The 16,854-nt window shown below is 42.1% G+C and overlaps 1 protein-coding gene across 10 annotated transcripts in view; it reads left to right on the top strand.

The window, feature by feature from the left end:
- MRAP2 (melanocortin 2 receptor accessory protein 2) overlaps window positions 1–4,964 on the top strand; it is a 63,714-nt gene extending 58,750 nt beyond the window's left edge. For all 10 annotated transcript variants that reach the window (XM_027551468.1, XM_027551466.1, XM_027551465.1 and 7 more), the window contains one exon: window positions 3,435–4,964. In XM_027551468.1, the coding sequence (XP_027407269.1) occupies window positions 3,435–3,825 (391 nt within the window). In that variant the 3' untranslated portion in view covers window positions 3,826–4,964. The remainder of the gene's footprint in view (window positions 1–3,434) is intronic.
- The last annotated feature ends 11,890 nt before the right edge of the window (window positions 4,965–16,854 follow it).

Genomic DNA, 16,854 nt, shown 5'->3' with positions numbered 1-16,854 from the left:
TGTATAAGGTCAATTGAAAAAAAAGGGCTGGTACAACAGGATAAACATATGAGAAAAAAACAAACCTTGACCCCTGTCTCAACATATACAATAAACCCAAAATTAAAACTCCTAGAACGGTTCAGTCCAATAGAATTTTCTGTGATGACAGAAATGTTCTTTGTATTGCCTAATTAGATAGCCACTGGCCTCATGTGGCTGTTGAATACTTAAAATGTGAGTACTATGACTGAGAAATCGAATTTTAAATTTTACTTAAATTTGAAGAGCCACCTGTGGCTGTTGGCTACTGTACTGAACAGGATGATTCTAGAAGAAAGCTTCGAAGAATATCTTTGTTATTTTAGAGTTAGCAATTAGTTCTTAAGATGTAAAAGCACTAACATAGATGATAAACGTTAGTAATTTGAAATTAATGGAAATATAAAGCTGTTTATCAAAAGACTTCTCTAAGAAAATGAAAATGCAGGTCACAGATCAAGAGAAAATACTATTGTATCCAGACAAACAAACACTATTGCACGACTCCATTTGTATGAATTTCAAGAACAGGCTAATCTGCAGTGATAAAAATCAAAACAGATCGAGACTTCTCTGGCGGTCCAGTGGTTAAGACTCTGTGCTCCCAATGTAGGGGGAATGATTTCAGTCCCTGGTTGGGGAGCTAAGATTCCTGCATGTCCTGCAGTGCCCCCTCCACCTCCAACCTCACCGAAAACAAAAAACAAAACAGATTGCTTCTAGGAGGTATTGCCTCCAGGAGGTGTAAATTGGCTGGAGGTTTAAGAACAGGCAAAGCTAATCAATGGAAATAGAAATAAGATCTGTGTTACCTGAAGGGGCTGGAAATTGAACGGAAGGAACCTTTCCAGAAGAAAGGAAATATTCTATATCTTGATTAGAGGGTTACTTGGGTGTATGTGTCAATAAAAATACATTGAATTTTATGTTTAAGATCTATTGATTTCAGTACATAGATTTTACTCAGTGATGGGATGAATAGAAACTGAACTGAAACAAGCCATGTCCATGACCACAGTTTTTCACATACAGGTTTTTTAGTTTTATCAGTCAAGGAAGGAAAGAGAAATAAAAGGATGGTCTGTTTAGGTGTCTCAGACAGTAAAGAATCTGCCAGCAATAAAGAGACCTGGGTTCAATCCTCGGTTGGGAAGATCTTCTGGAGAAGGGAATGGCAACCCACTCCAGTATTCTTGCCTGAAGAACTGCATGGACAGAGGAGCCTGGTGGGCTACAGTCCATGGGGTTGCAAAGAGTCAGACACGACTGAGTGACTAACACTTTCACTTTTCAGACTCTAAGAACAAAGATGGATTTTTCCCTTATTTTCAGGAAGGGAGAATCAGATTGTACTTTTATCACAAGGAGAGATCATGGGGATAAAGATGAGTAGGGGTGAGGCAGGGAAGGCATCTTACTGTCCACTGCCTGGGCTCTGCCCTGGGGAAGGGGCAAGATGCTCTGCTCTTGTGCCTTTGTTTTTCAGCAAGGACTGGTGCAGAGGGAGGTGGTCAATGGCCCCAACTCGTAATCCTGAGAACATGTAGCCTGGATAATGGAAGAGCTGCTATGCACAGCTGGGTTGGCTTTCATACTCAGCTGATGCTCTAGATAGGCAGGAAGCGAGTACTCAGAGCTTCTTAGCCTGGAATCGGGAGAAGGCATGATCCCAGCCATCTTAACCGTGCTTTTTTCTAACATGTTAATCCCCTCTTTTTCCTCAGTTTCTTTTTAGTTTCTTAGGTCACAGATTGTTGGCGCCATTCATCCCTGTTCTCAAACATCTTTTAAACTTGGGTGAAGTGACAACCAGGGGAAGAAAATCACTTACTGAAAGATAAGACAACTTATATTTGCATTAAAGCACAATGCTGTCAGTCTCTCTCAAATGATTTTTCTCTGAATTCTGAATACAACCTATTAATGTTGTATTCTTGTGTCAGTCATTGATCTTTGTATCACCTTTGCTGAGTGGGCAATGAGATTGGTTAATCAGGCTTATCATTAAAAGGAGGAACTCGGATTTCTGAGAGGAATTCCTCATCTGATGTCAGTTGGGTCATCTGATGCCATCTGATGTCATGCAGGAGATAAACCTAATATAAAAGTGTCTCTGCTGCCTGGATTCCAAAGCTTCTAGAATTACTGAACTCTGAAATCCAGGTAATTCCTGATAATTTGGAGGTGAGTTTCTAAGAGCTGTAAATGGATCCCATATCGCCTACCCCATGACAGCTTGGTCATAAATGCTATATCGTGAGTCATCAATGGGATGGGGATGACGAGGTTTAAAAACTGAAGTCACTGTAATTACACATGCCTTAAATGTAGACTCCAGAGCCTACTTGTTGTCAAGTTCTATTCTGGATTTGAAGGCATGTTCAGATATGATTCTTGACCTTATGAAGTGACTCTACCTGTGTGGGAGTCACTCTTATATCAATCTAGAAAGATGGTGATTAAAGTAGGTGGGGTAGGGACTTCCCTGGTGGTCTAGTGGCTAAGACTCCTTGCTCCCAATGCAGGGAGCCCAGGTTCAATCCTTGTTTAGGGAAGTAGATCCCACATGCCACAACTAAAGAACCCACAAGCCACAGCTATGACCTGGTGCAGATGAGTTTCAGGTGGGCCATCAGGTTGTTCAATTTGTATCTGCTCTTTCTGTCATGTACTTATGGTGCTCACTGAGAGTTATTTTATTCATCCATTCACCAGTTTCTACCATTAAATTGCTAATTTGTTCCACACTAAATGAAACAGGGAATTAAGAAGCTGAGTTTTTTAACCACTCCTGTCACTGACTGTGTCGGTCAAGCAGGCAGTCTGACTGCTCCTTACCTTAGCTTCTGCCTCTGTGAAATAGGTATAACTTTTGGCCCAAGTGGGTGCATGGGTCAGTTTTGAGAATTGGGAGAGATCAACGGATATGGCAGTGCTTTGACAAACATGAAGCTCACCCCTGTGGGATCGAATTATTGTTCAGGCTGGTCTGATGTTGGCCAGCAGCTCTAAACCTGACCATAAGTAGTGATCCTTGGGGATTCTAAGAAAATACAGATTGCCTGTCCCTTCCACCAGAGATCCTGCAAGCAGGAATATTGAATTTTGAGAAGCCCTACAAGTAATTCTGCTGCAGATAGAATACCAAGGGTCCCACTGAGAAATACTGGTGTGTGATGCAGAATATAGAAGACCCCTTAGTGAAAAGCATCTTTTCAGGATGGTCCAAGGGCCCACACCTTGAGTCTTTTGCCTTGCGTTTATTTGTACATCTTCAGAAGTGGTGTCTTTCAGTTTGATGTTTGTCTGCACTTTCTGTGCGGGGACTTGCACTTCATAGATGCTGGAAACCATCATCCCACAGGTAACTGTGCTGGAGGGTAAGGAGTCTTTTATTTTGCCTTTCTTCACAGCAATGCAGAGTCTTCGGAGAAGAGATTCAGAATGAATAGCTTTGTGTCAGACTTTGGAAAGCCCCTGGAGCCAGATAAGGTGTTTTCTCGACAGGGCAATGAGGAATCCAGGTCCTTCTTTCACTGCTACATCAATGAAGTGGACCACTTGGAGAAGGCCAAAGCTTGTCTCCAGACCACGGCCCTCGACAGTGAAGTTCATCTCCAGGAAGCCATCAGATGCAGTGGGCGGCCAGAGGAGGAGCTGAACAGGCTCATGAAATTCGACATCCCCAACTTCGTCAACACGGACCAGAACTCCTTTGGAGAAGATGATCTCCTGATTTCTGAAACACCTATTGTTCTAGAAAATAAGCCAGTGGTCCAAACCTCACACAAAGAGTTGGACTGAGAAGCACATTTTATCAGGCATTTTCCTGAAAATGTTGGGTTTGTCATTGAGTAGCCAGAAATCGCTATTCATCAAGATTGTGTGTGTGTTTGTGTATGAGAGACAGAGACAGAGAGAGGCAGAAAGACAGAGAAGAGAACCCCCTGAGAAGAAAGATGGTGAAGCTGAGTTTTCATGCTTTTAAACATATTTGGAGCTTTGGGGGGAACCAAATATTTACACTATCTCATCTTCCTTGTTGAAGAACTTGGTCACATATCCTGCATCAGCGTGCGTGAACGGGGTTTGATGTGTCGTGTTTTCCATCTGGTCCTGCCACTGCCATGCTCTGCCTTTAGCAAGTTACTTTGACTCTCTGGGCTGCCACGTTTTTATCTGTAAGGTGAGGAGTCTGGAGTAGGTGATCCAATAATGTGTGGACTTTTGACTTGGTATTCACATGAGGCTGGAAATACCCAAAATTATATAAACTAGAGGCTGCCCCCTGGTTCTTGTTATAACATTCCCCCAGGTCTGTACCTCTTACCCAACCCTTAATTGAATCCAACTTATGTCAGGAGCTCGAGCATCTCCCAGGATGTCAGGAGACCTTGTCTCTCATGGTCACTGTGGCCGAATTTATAGTGCTTTCCTAAAACAGCTCAAACCTGGAGACAGCCCCCACACCCCATGCCCCAAGATGAGTACCTTATATGACAATCCCATCCCCCAAAGTGTATGGAAGGTTGTCAGCTGAGTAAAGGGAAGTGCCTTCTGTGTCCCTGTGTTAGTGTAACTGTGACTGGTCACACTGCTGTGTCGTTGGCTAGTGAACAAGAAGAGTGCTATTTGCCAGGCTGGCTGTCTGCTTGGCAGATGTGTGAGTGATGGTTGTGTAGCTAGTGTGTAGCTTTTGAGTTGGGATGGTGAATGGGTTATAAATACCCCATCAACAGACATTCCAGGTGGCTTGGTGCAACTCAAGAGTTAATTTCATGAAGGAATTAAATCTGCACACTGTTTTGGAAATGACTTTGTTTTGCCCAGTCACATTGCATGAATGGCCAGCTACTAATCTCTGGGTGGCATTTTCAATATGGACTTTCGTTTACCACCTGTCTTGCTTAAACTGAAAAATAAATACATTTATTGCACCATAATTTTCTCTGGTTCTTTGTTTTCACAAGTCCAGTTTTTCATTTTATTTAAAAATAGTTCCACACATTTATCAGTTCAGTTCAGTCGCTCAGTAGTGTCTGACTCTTTGCGACCCCATGAATCACAGCATGCCAGGCCTCCCTGTTCATCACCATCTCCCGGAGTTCACTCAGACTCATGTCCATCGAGTCGGTGATGCCATCCAACCATCTCATCCTCTGTCGGCCCCTTTTCCTCCTGCCCCCAATCCCTCCCAGCATCAGAGTCTTTTCCAAGTCAACTCTTCACATGAGGTGGCCAAAGTACTGGAGTTTCAGCTTTAGCATCATTCCTTCCAAAGAACACCCAGGGCTGATCTCCCTTAGAATGGACTGGTTGGATCTCCTTGCAGTTCAAGGGACTCTCAAGAGTCTTCTCCAACACCACAGTTAATGCCTCCTAATTTCTGTCATCTCCAAGTTCCTAGTGGTATGAGTCATGTAACAAATTTCTTTTAGAATTTATTCCACCAAAAGAAATCCCTTTCCCATAATTGTCTTTTGAGGAAAATAGTATTCTTTAAGACTCAAAGCATGGGACATTTCTTATAGTTAATATACATTCTTGCAAAAATAAACTTCCTGTTTTCATTAAAGAGTACTGATTTTAATGGCTTTTATGAATGTGAATATTATTATTCATAATTTAAGTAATTGAATATAAACCACGGTTATCTATTACTAAGATGTAAAACTATTTAAGTGGCTTAAATTTTAGTTAAAAGTAGATTTATTAGAAGACTGATGGATATTTTTAAAAGATGGAAAAATATCCATGGCTATATACCATCGTTGTTATTGACTAAATGTCAAGAATTGTGAAGGGTCTAAGATTTGACCCCTCTTTCAAGCTTACAAGTATCATGACACAGTTCTGTGGAAGCTGGCAGAAGGCACCAGACTCCTGGGTCAGAGACAAAGAACTTCATGACGGCATAGCAAGCAGCACGTGCTTCTTGTTCAGGTTGGTTCCTGAGTCCATTTGCTGTTGCTGTTGTAACAAAGGACCACTCACTCAGTGACTTAAAGCAACCCACATTTATTCTCTTACAGTTCTCACGTGCAGAAGTGCGAGGTCAGTGACAGTGGGCTAGAATCAAGGTGTCATCAGGGCTCCATATGGAGGCTCTAGCGAAGGATCCAGTTCTTGTCTTTTTCAGCTTCCAGAGGCTGTTCACATTTTTTGGCTCATAGCCCTGTATCATTGTCACCTCTGTTTCCACTTTACCTAGCTATCTCTGACCATCCTGCCTCGCTCCTATAAGACCTTTGTAATAACACTGGATTACCCACAGTAGTCTCTCATCTCAAGATTCTTAACTTAATCACATCCACAAAGTCCTTTTCACCATGCAAGGTACTATATGCATAGGTTCTAGGGATTAAGAATGGACATGTTTGGTGGGGGGAGGGCATTATCCTACTACATTCTCCTCTGTGACCCCAAAGATTCATGCAAAATATATCTGTCTCACCCCCAACATCCTCTAAAATCTCAATAATTACATCATCAAGTCAAAGTCCAATATTTAGTCTATATAGTGTCAGCTCAACCCACTCCAGTGTTCTTGCCTAGGGAATCCCAGGGATGGCAGAGCCTGGTGGGCTGCCATCTATGGGGTCGCACGGAGTCGGACACGACTGAAGCAACTTAGCAGCAGCAGCAGCAACAAGGATCCCAAATAGCATCATCTTATTCATCTAAATCAGGTATGGCTGAGACCCTGGGTAGGATCCAAGACATGAAAACAGCCTAAATGTCCATCAACAGAGGAATGGATAAAGATGTGGTATACTCACACACACACACACACACACACACACACACACACACACACACATACACAAAATGGAATATTACTCAGCCATAAAAAAGAATGAAGTAATGCCATTTGCAGCAACATGGATGGACCTAGAGATTGTCATACTGAGTGAAGTAAGAAAGAGAAGGGCAAATATCACATGACATTGCTTATATGTTGACTCTTGAAAGATGATTCAAATGAACTTATCTCAAAACAGAAACAGATTCACAGACTAGGAAACCAACTTATGATTACCAAATGGGAAAGATGGGGAGAGAGATAAATTAGGAGTTTGAGATTAACATATACACACTGTTGCTGCTGCTGCTGCTAAGTCTCTTCAGTCGTGTCCGACTCTGTGTGACCCCATAGATGGCAGCCCACCAAGCTCCCCCATCCCTGGGATTCTCCAGGCAAAAACACTGGAGTGGATTGCCATTTCCTTCTCCGATGCATGAAAGTGAAAAGTGAAAGTGAAGCCGCTCAGTCGTGTCCGACTCTTCACAACCCCATGGACTGCAGCCTACCAGGCTCCTCTGTCCATGGATTTTCCAGGCAAGAGTACTGGAGTGGGGTGCCATTGCCCGCTCCAATATACACACTATTGTATATAAAATAGATAATCAACAAGGACCTACTGTGTAGCACAGGGAACTTTACTCAATATTCTGTAACGACCATTAAATTTTATATGTAAGATCTAATATATATTTTATTTATATAAATTATGTTTAGTTCTTTAAAAAATTGATCTTTTATCTTGATATCCTGATTTCTATTATGTTTTTTATGATTTATGTTTAACGATTCCGTCAAACTTATTTTATGTTTTCTTTTAGATTGTTTCATAATTTCAGGCTCTGGAATAGCGATCATCCTGGGTTTGAGGATTAGCTACTTCTTCATGCCAGTTATTTGCTTCTGTTTTTTGTCATGTGTGTATTATATGCATGGATGCATGTGTAGCGTAGTGTGAGCTCTTCAGCTTGTATTGTTTTTTCCTATGGTTATCTCACACATTCTAGTTTATAAAAGTTTCCCTAGAGAAAAATTTATTCCAGTTGAAGCGAGTTAGGACTGAACTTTTTTTCTTAAAACAACTTTGGGATATATTTGGCAAAATAATTTTCACATATTTAAAACATACAATTTAATTCATTTGACATAAGTATATCCCCAAGAAACCATTACCACATTCAAGACAGTGAACACACCCATCACCCCCAAAAATTTTCTGTCCTTTTGTAATCCCTCCCTTCCCATTTCTTGCCCTGGAAACCAGTGATTTTCTTTCTATCACTGTATATTGGTTTGCATTTTCAAGATACTTGTATGAATGGATTCAAGCAGTATCTACTCTATTTTGTCTGACTGTTTTCATTCAGCATAATTATTTTGAGATTCATCCCTGTTTTATTAGTAGTTTATTATTATTATTTGCTGAGTAGTGTTTAAAGGAAAGGAAAGGAAAGTGAAGTCATTCAGTCATGTCTGACTCTTTATGACCCCATGGACTGTAGCCTACCAGGCTCCTCTGTCCATGGGATTTTCCAGGCAATAGTACTGGAGTGGACTGCCATTTCCTTCTCCAAAACATTTGAAAGTGAAAGTCACTCAGTGGTGTCTGACTCTTTGCAACCCCATGGACTATACGGTCCATGGAATTTTCCAGGCCAGAATACTGGAGTGTGTAGCTTTTCCCTTCTCCAGGGGATCTTCCCAATTCAGAGATTGAACCCAGGTCCTCCGCACTGCAGGCAGATTCTTTACCAGTTGAGTGCTGAGTTATTGCTGAGTAGTTTATTGTGAGTAGTGTTTGGATAGACCATAATTTGTTTATTAATTCTCTTGTTGATGGATATTTGGGTTATTTACAATTTTGGCTACTATAAAGAAAACTGCAGTGAATATTTGGTTACAACTCTTTTTATGGACATATGCTTTTATTTTCTAAAGCACCCAGAAGAGGAATATCCGGGTCATATCTTAGATGTTTATCTTTTTAAAGAAACTGCTTATCAGTTTTCTAAAATGTTTAAATGTTACTGTGAATTCCTCATAGTTCATATGAATTCTTATCGATTTACTTCATTGCCAACATTCTGCAAGGTCAGTCTTTTTAATTTTATTCATTCTAGTATGTGTGTGTAGTAGTATCTCACTGTGGTTTTTAGTTGCATTTCACTAATGACTAATAAGCTCCCCTGGTGGCTCAGATGGTAAAGAATTTGACCTGCAATGCTGGAGATCCTGGTTCAATCCCTGGGTTGGGAAGATCCCCTGGAGGAGGAAATGGCAGTCCACTCCAGTTTCTTGCCTGAAAAATCCCATTCAGCATCTTTTCACGTGCTTATTATCCATCTGGATATCTGTTTTCAAGTCTGCTCATTGTTGTACTGGGGTGTTTGCTTTATTATTGAGTTTGAGAGTTCTTTATTCTCGATATAAATTCTTTTTCAGAGTGACTTCATTTCTCCTTTAAATGGATCATACTTCTGGTGTTATAGCAAAGAAATATTTGCCAAACCCAAGTCATAAAAGTTTAATCCTATTATTTTTTAGAAGTTTTAGAGTTTTAGATTTTCTATTTAGATCTGTAATCCATTTTGAGTTAATTTTTGTGTACATAGAAAAGTATGGATTGAAATTATTTTTTTTTTGGCATATGGATACCTAATTGTTGCGGCACTATTTGTTGAAAAAAATCCTTTCTCCACAATTGCCTTTGCACTGATACTGAAAATCAGTTGTCTGTATATGTATTGGTTTAGTTCTGGACCATACTTCTTGATTACTGTAGCTTTAAAAAGTCTTAAAATCAGATCGTTTAAGTCCTCCAACTTTGTTTTTCTTATTCAAAGTTATTCTGGGTACTTGGGACCCTTTGCATTTTTATTTGAATTTAGGATCAGTTTTTAAATTCCCTTCCTTACATACAATTCTACCAAAATTCCACCCATTTCTTTGGCCATCTCCAAAACCACATTTTCCAAAAAAGGCTTTCCAGATCCCAGGTGAAAGGAGTTTCTCTTTCTTCTGTGCTCCATTCACACTTCATCATACTTTTATTTCATTTTATTCATATTTGGCTACATGTATTTGTCTGATCTCCCCTGCCATATAGTAAACCTCTCAAGATCCAGGAATCTTGACTCTGTTCCCTCTGTCTGCTGAAAACCTAGTTTTATACTTTGCAGGAGTGAGTCTGACACTAGGAGATGTCTGTGGAAGACATCTAGCTCATTTCCTGCCTGTTGTCAAGTAATCTGACAGATTTAGAATTGTTTTTTTTCTATTGTTATCTCCGAGACGGCTCATTCTTTATTATTTCTATTGATACTAATGCACTTTTAAAGAAAAATAAGATAATTGTTTTCCAAGTATCAAAATATACTATATTTGACTTGTGGTGGTCGTTATATGCAGCTTAACAATTGTCTTAACAATCTACTTGTTGTTCATATTCTCCCTATTCATTGACCTTTTGGGAAAATGCTCATCCATAAAGACATCAATGATATCTTTGGCTGCCAAGGGCAGCAGCACCTCACCTCAGACCTACTGTGTTTCTAGTGGTTCCCTCCAGTCCTACTCTAGCCCTCCACTGGGGGAACTGCAGTTAAAAGCCTGTTATTTCTCAGGAAGAGTTTCTGGAGGAAGTATAATCATGTCCTTTTTATGGGGATGTTCAGTCTAGAGATTTGGCAGCAGAGGAATATGTTTAACTTTCTTTGTAGAGCCTAAACTTTTCCGTACTTATTAGGAACATACAATGAGGAGATTGTTTTAGCACCTAACAAATTAGCAGCATAACCATATGCTTGGGAAAATTAGCTTTCCTATTACATGTGGGCATTATGTTGGTGTGACAGTCACCTTGGGTAATGTTTTCTCTAAGAAAGGCTTTTTGTTTTCTTCCTTAGTCTTTTCACATTCATTGCATCTGGTGAGATTATATGAACCCTGTTTATTTGCAGCCCAGCACTGATCTTTTTTAAAGGATCACATGTTTGAAAGGCTAGTACCCAATTCACTGGAAGATAGAAATCCTTTTAGAGTTTTGTCCTAGAGTAAATGGTCTTCCCTGGTGGCTCAGAGGTTAAAGCATCTGACTGCAACATGGGAGACCTGGGTTTGATCCCTAGGTTGGGAAGATCCCCTGGAGAAGGAAATGGCAACCTACTCCAGTACTCTTGCATGGAGAATCCCATGGACGGAGGAGCCTGGTGGGCTACAGTCCATGGGGTTGTGAAGAGTCGGAAACTGAGCGACTTCACTCACTCACTCAAAAACTTGGTGGTTAAAGAAAATTCATATTAAAATCTTAAATACAATGATATAACATTTTAAAAAATGATGAACTTAATTGATTCCATTAAACACTACAGCAATTAAGCCTGTTTCTGCAGCAGCCTTGCAATGATTCCCTCTTGATCAGAGTCCTCAAGAGGCCCCTGCAATCATTGTCAATATCATCATTATCATTATGGATTGATTCCTCTAGAAGATTCTAGGAAAATAAATGGGTAGGGGGGTGTGTGTGTGTGTATACAATGAGAACAATGATCAGACATTTGATGTAGGCATGGCAAACAAAGGAAGTGGTGGGAACGAGATGATCAAGGAGGAAGGGACAAAATCTGTTTGAAGATCAGCAGGTTGTATGAATAAGGGGAGCGTGGTGGGCAGAATAATGTCCCTCCCTTTCCCACAAGGTAGCCAGGTGTGAAAATGTTACTGTACAATGGCAAAGGGACTACAGATATTTTAGGGAAAAAAATCCAAGAGGATTTCTATCTTCTAATAAATTACCTTTTAAAAGCATGATGCTTTGTCAAAGATTAGTGCTGGGCTGCAAATAAACAGGGTTCATAGACTCACCAGATGTAACAAATGTGGAAAGACTAAGGAAGAAAAAACAAAAATGCCATTCATAAGTGTCTTGAGCCTTACATTGCTCACAAGAGGAATCATTACCCAAGGTGAGTGTCACAGCCACATAAAGCCTGAGTGTGATGGGAAAAGAGGATCCTGAGAGGAGATGGTGGGAAGAGTAGCCTGGATTATCCTGCAGGGGGCCTAACCTAATTACTTGGGTCCTTAAAAGAAGAGAACACATCCCAGCTGAGCTTAGAGTCAGAGGGGGACGTAATCTTGGAAGAATGTCCTGAGAGGATGCAAGCCTGCTGGCAGTGAAGGTGGGAGAAGTGAGGGCACAATCCAAGGGATGTGAGTGGCCTCTGAGAACTAAAAAAGCAAGGAAATATTCTCTCCTGGAGCCTCCAGGAGGAGCACACCCTGCTGATACCTGGATTTTAGCCAGATGAGAACTGTGTTGGATCCCTGACCTCCAGACCAGTAAGGTGAGAAATCCATGCTGGCTGAAGCCATTATGTTTGTGTAATTTGCTACAGTAGTAGTAGAAAACTACCACTGTAGTAGTAGGGAAGATTTGTATAGGAGGTGGAGATGGTCTGATGGAGAGGGAGGCTGGGGTTGAGGATTCTGACATTAACACCAAAAAAGCAACCGGGTGAAGGAGGAACACGGGGTGCTGAAGCAGAGCTGGCAGTGCCGTTTCACAGACTATCTGGAGTGAGAACATTGGAGTAGAGGAATAGAATAAACCTCTACCAGAAAAATAAGTAAAATGGTGACAGGACTTCTGTGGTGGTGGATATAGGAGTGGAAAAGGACAGATTGATATAAGCCTTATTGTGAAGAAATTGGCTACAGGTTTAATGACTCCACGTTGGGGAGAGTTAGTCGATGTATAAACTGAGTATCTGTGTCCTCTCAAAATCTCATGTTGAAACCCTGTTTCCCAGTATTAGGAGGCAGGGCCTTTGGGAGGTAAATAGGATTAAGTGAGGTCCTGAGAGTGGACCCCTCAGGAATAATAGAATTAGCGCTCTTATAAGGGTCTCAGGAGATCTTATGTTTCTCTGCCCTCGGTCATATGAGGATACAATGAGAAGTCTGCTGTTTTCAAGCGAGGAAGCACCGACACCCTGATCTCAGACTTCTCAGCCTCCAGAACTTGAGGAATATGCTCGTTGTTTAAGCTACCTAATTTATGGTAATCTGTTACAAAGATCATGGCATCTGGTCCCATCACTTCGTGGGAAGTAGATGGGGAAACAGTGGAAACAGTGTCAGACTTTATTTTTCTGGGCTCCAAAATCACTGCAGATGGTTACTGCAGAGATGAAATTAAAAGACGCTTACTCCTTGGAAGGAAAGTTATGTCCAACCTAGACAGCATATTGAAAAGCAGAGACATTACTTTGCCAACAAAGGTCCGTCTAGTCAAGGCTATGGTTTTTCCAGTGGTCATGTATGGATGTCAGAGTTGGACTGTGAAGAAAGCTTAGCACTGAAGAATTGATGCTTTTAAACTGTGGTGTTGGAGAAGACTCTTGAGAGTCCCTTGGACTGCAGGGAGATCCAACCAGTCCATCCTAAAGGAGATCAGTCCTGGGTGTTCATTGGAAGGAATGATGCTAAAGCTGAAACTCCAGTACTTTGGCCACCTCATGCGAAGAGTTGACTCATTGGAAAAGACTCCGATGCTGGGAGGAATTGGGGGCAAGAGGAGAAGGGGACAACAGAGGATGAGATGGCTGGATGGCATCACTGACTCGATGGACGTGAGTCTGAGTGAACTCCGGGAGTTGGTGATGGACAGGGAGGCCTGGCGTGCTACAATTCATGGGGTCGCAAAGAGTTGGACACGACTGAGACTGAACTGAACTGTCCCAGGTTGACAAAGACAGTCAAGGGTGCCTTAGAGTTTAGAACTGACTGGAGAATGTTGAAACCTAGGGGAGTGGGCAGCTGGTTTCAGGGAGAGAAGTAAAGGAGTTGGTTTCAAACACATTTGACTTTTTGTGGACACTGGGTAACTCGGGCAGGAACTGGGAATAGGGGCTGGAACCCAGGAGAAAGGAAGAGTAGAGACACAGACCCAATGTTATCCTGCTGGTAGCAGTAGTTGTGCTGTGAGTATGAGAACAGCTATGATCTTTGGGGGCCGATGGGAGCAAAGGGTTGCATGTAGATGAAGGTCCAAGGACAACAGAAGGTGATAAATTTACTAAGCCCCTATTATGTGTGAGGAAGTAGGCTCCTATGAAAGTTCTGACCCCAAGTCAGAGGAGTGAGCACCAGCTTGATCTCATGAGTGCTCCTTGCACATGGCCAGGATGATGAGCAAAACAGGTAAGACATGGGCATGCAAATATTTTTGGTCATTTACACTTCCTGATGCTGATGGGAAAAAACCAACTAGGATCTTCAGTCCACTCAGGCTTCTCCAATAAGCAGGCTCAATTTATCCCTTTTGTAAACAGTTCTTCTCCAATGACTTCACTTTTCCCTGCCTCACAAATCCAAGTTCCTTCCAGACCTTTCTTCAAGGAGTTACATAGGCCCTCTGCATCAGGTCTTCATACTGTAATATCATTACCCTATGGAGGGGACACTGGAAGGCCACCGAAAGGGTTTACGTTCAGGGCAGGCTTCCTGAGACTAGGTCACTGGGTCAGATTCCTGCCGTGTTCTTGCCTCTTCATTTCTGTGCTCCAAGGAGGCATACCTGGTATAATTACCACCGCCCACCCTTTTTTCCACGAAGTCTAGCCTCTTGCTACTGAATTTACTAACAACCCATTTTATTCCACTGATGGAATGTGGTGCCTCTTTCCTCTGTAGAACCCCTGATAATGCTGCTCTTCAAACGTATTTCTTACAACAGTCCTATAAAGTAGGCATTGATGGGAAAAATTCCTATTTGCACTATTTAGGTGATTGTGATTGAAGCTTTCAACAAACCCAGACCTACTTTGCTTTCAGTTCAGTTGCGTCTGACTCTGTGATCCCATAGACTGCAACGTGCCAGGCTTCCCTGTTCATCACCAACTCCCGGAGCTTGTTCAAACTCATGTCCATTGAGTCAGTGATGCCATCCAACCATCTCATCCTCTGTTGTCCCCTTCTCCTCCTTTCATTGCTCTTTTCCAATGAGTCAGTTCTTTGCATCAGCTGTCCAAAGTACTGGAGTTTCAGCTTCAGCGTCAGTCCTTCCAATACTTTGCTTTAGAGAGGAGGAAATAGGTTTGGGCTAGGAACTACTAGCTGGACAGGTGCTGAGGATTACATGTGCTTTTCATTAAAGGACTCTTTGATAGAAACTGAAAAAGGCTGTAATTAATGGGTTCAAATACTAGAGCAGAATAATCAGTAACTGGGATTTGGCTCTAGTGGTAAAGAACCCGCCTACCAATGCAGAAGACATCAGACTCTGGTTTGATCCCTGGGTCAGGAAGATCCCCTGAAGGAGGGCATAGCAACCCACTCCAGTATTCTTACCTGGAGAATCCCCATAGACATAGGAGCCTGGAGGGCTACAGTCCATAGGGTCACAGAGTTGGACACAACTCAAGTGACTTAACATACAGCACAGGGATTAGAAAACGTTCAAACTTCACTCCTCTAACCATTCATTGCTGAAGTGAAAGGCATTCAGTCTTTTCCTACTCTTTGTGACCCCATGAACTTTACAGTCCATGGCATTCTCCAGGCCAGAATACTGGAGTGGGAGCCTTTCCCATCTCCAGGGGATCTTCCCAACCCAGGGATTGAACCCAGGTCTCTTGCATTGCAGGCGGATTCTTTACCAACCGAGCTATTGCTGCTGCTGCTGCTAAGTCACTTCAGTCGTGTCCAACTCTGTTCGACCCCATAGGCAGCAGCCCACCAGGCTCCGCTGCCCCTGGGATTCTCCAGGCAAGAACACTGGAATGGGAGCCTTTCCCGTCTCCAGGGGATCTTCCCAACCCAGGGATTGAACCCAGGTCTCTTGCATTGCAGGCGGATTCTTTACCAACTGAGCTATTGCTGCTGCTGCTGCTAAGTCACTTCAGTCGTGTCCAACTCTGTTCGACCCCATAGGCAGCAGCCCACCAGGCTCCGCTGCCCCTGGGATTCTCCAGGCAAGAACACTGGAATGGGGTGCCATTGCCTTCTCCAATGCATGAAAGTGAAAAGTGAAAGTGAAGTCAGTCGTGTCCGATGCTCAGTGATCCCATGGACTGCAGCCTACCAGGCTCCTCCATCCATGGAATTTTCCAGGCAAGAGTACTGGAGTTGGGTGCCATCGCCTTCTCCAAACTGAGCTATTAGGGAAGCCCATTCATTGCTAACAGGTTCTTCAAAGGATAGCCATTGAATAACATTGAATAAGTGTTTAATCTTGGGTAAAATTAAAATGACTTGTTAAATAAGGTGCTTATAGATTTTGAACCTCCCCAATTAGCGCCCTTAGGTTTGGCCACCATCTTCTTGGTATTTAGTCACTGATTTAGAATTTTTCCAATATGGAATGGAACCCAAATATTAAAGCCTGGATTTCTGAGGGTCGATGGGTACAGCTGGTTATGGAATGCTGTGGGCTCACAAGTAATAGATCTGATTGTAAACCTCTCTGCTCACACAAAAGCAATGGTGTGAGCAGCAACCTTGAATCTTGAGCAGAATCTTGAATTTTGCCCTTCCTGAAGGGTCGGCAAGCCTGTGGATGCAGGTCTTATGACATTGTGAGGGGATAGAACTGGTGGAAGAGGATTGATAATCTCTGGAGTCTGCATTATCATAAAAGCCTTTCTGTTTTTTTCAAGATGGTGTAAATGTGTCCACCTGTGTTCTCATCCTAGACCCTCAGTGCAAAACCTAAGGGCTGAGATATTGTCTCTGAGGTTTCTGGTTGTAACTAACAGTTCTGATAGTGCATATGGACCTTTATTCTGTAAATGAAATTGAAGCTGTGTCACATGTGCAGCTTATTCCAAAATACGGAGTCCTCATCAAAACAGGATGTACCTTCTCTGGAACTGATAATCTGTTTGATGTCTGTACTACTTGTGTTTCAGAATCAGCCATGCTTGTGCTTAGAATGAAAGGCCCATGGAGAGTCAGTCAAAAAGACAAAGGGAAGGTACAGTTATAAATGAATAGGTTTGCAGATAAAAAGTATACAAAACACACTCAAA

This window comes from Bos indicus x Bos taurus, chromosome 9 (genome assembly GCF_003369695.1).
Source record: "Bos indicus x Bos taurus breed Angus x Brahman F1 hybrid chromosome 9, Bos_hybrid_MaternalHap_v2.0, whole genome shotgun sequence".
In the NCBI taxonomy this organism is placed as follows: domain Eukaryota; kingdom Metazoa; phylum Chordata; class Mammalia; order Artiodactyla; family Bovidae; genus Bos; species Bos indicus x Bos taurus.
The sequence above is the reverse complement of the archived record's forward strand: the minus strand, read 5'-3'. Positions and strand labels throughout refer to the sequence as shown.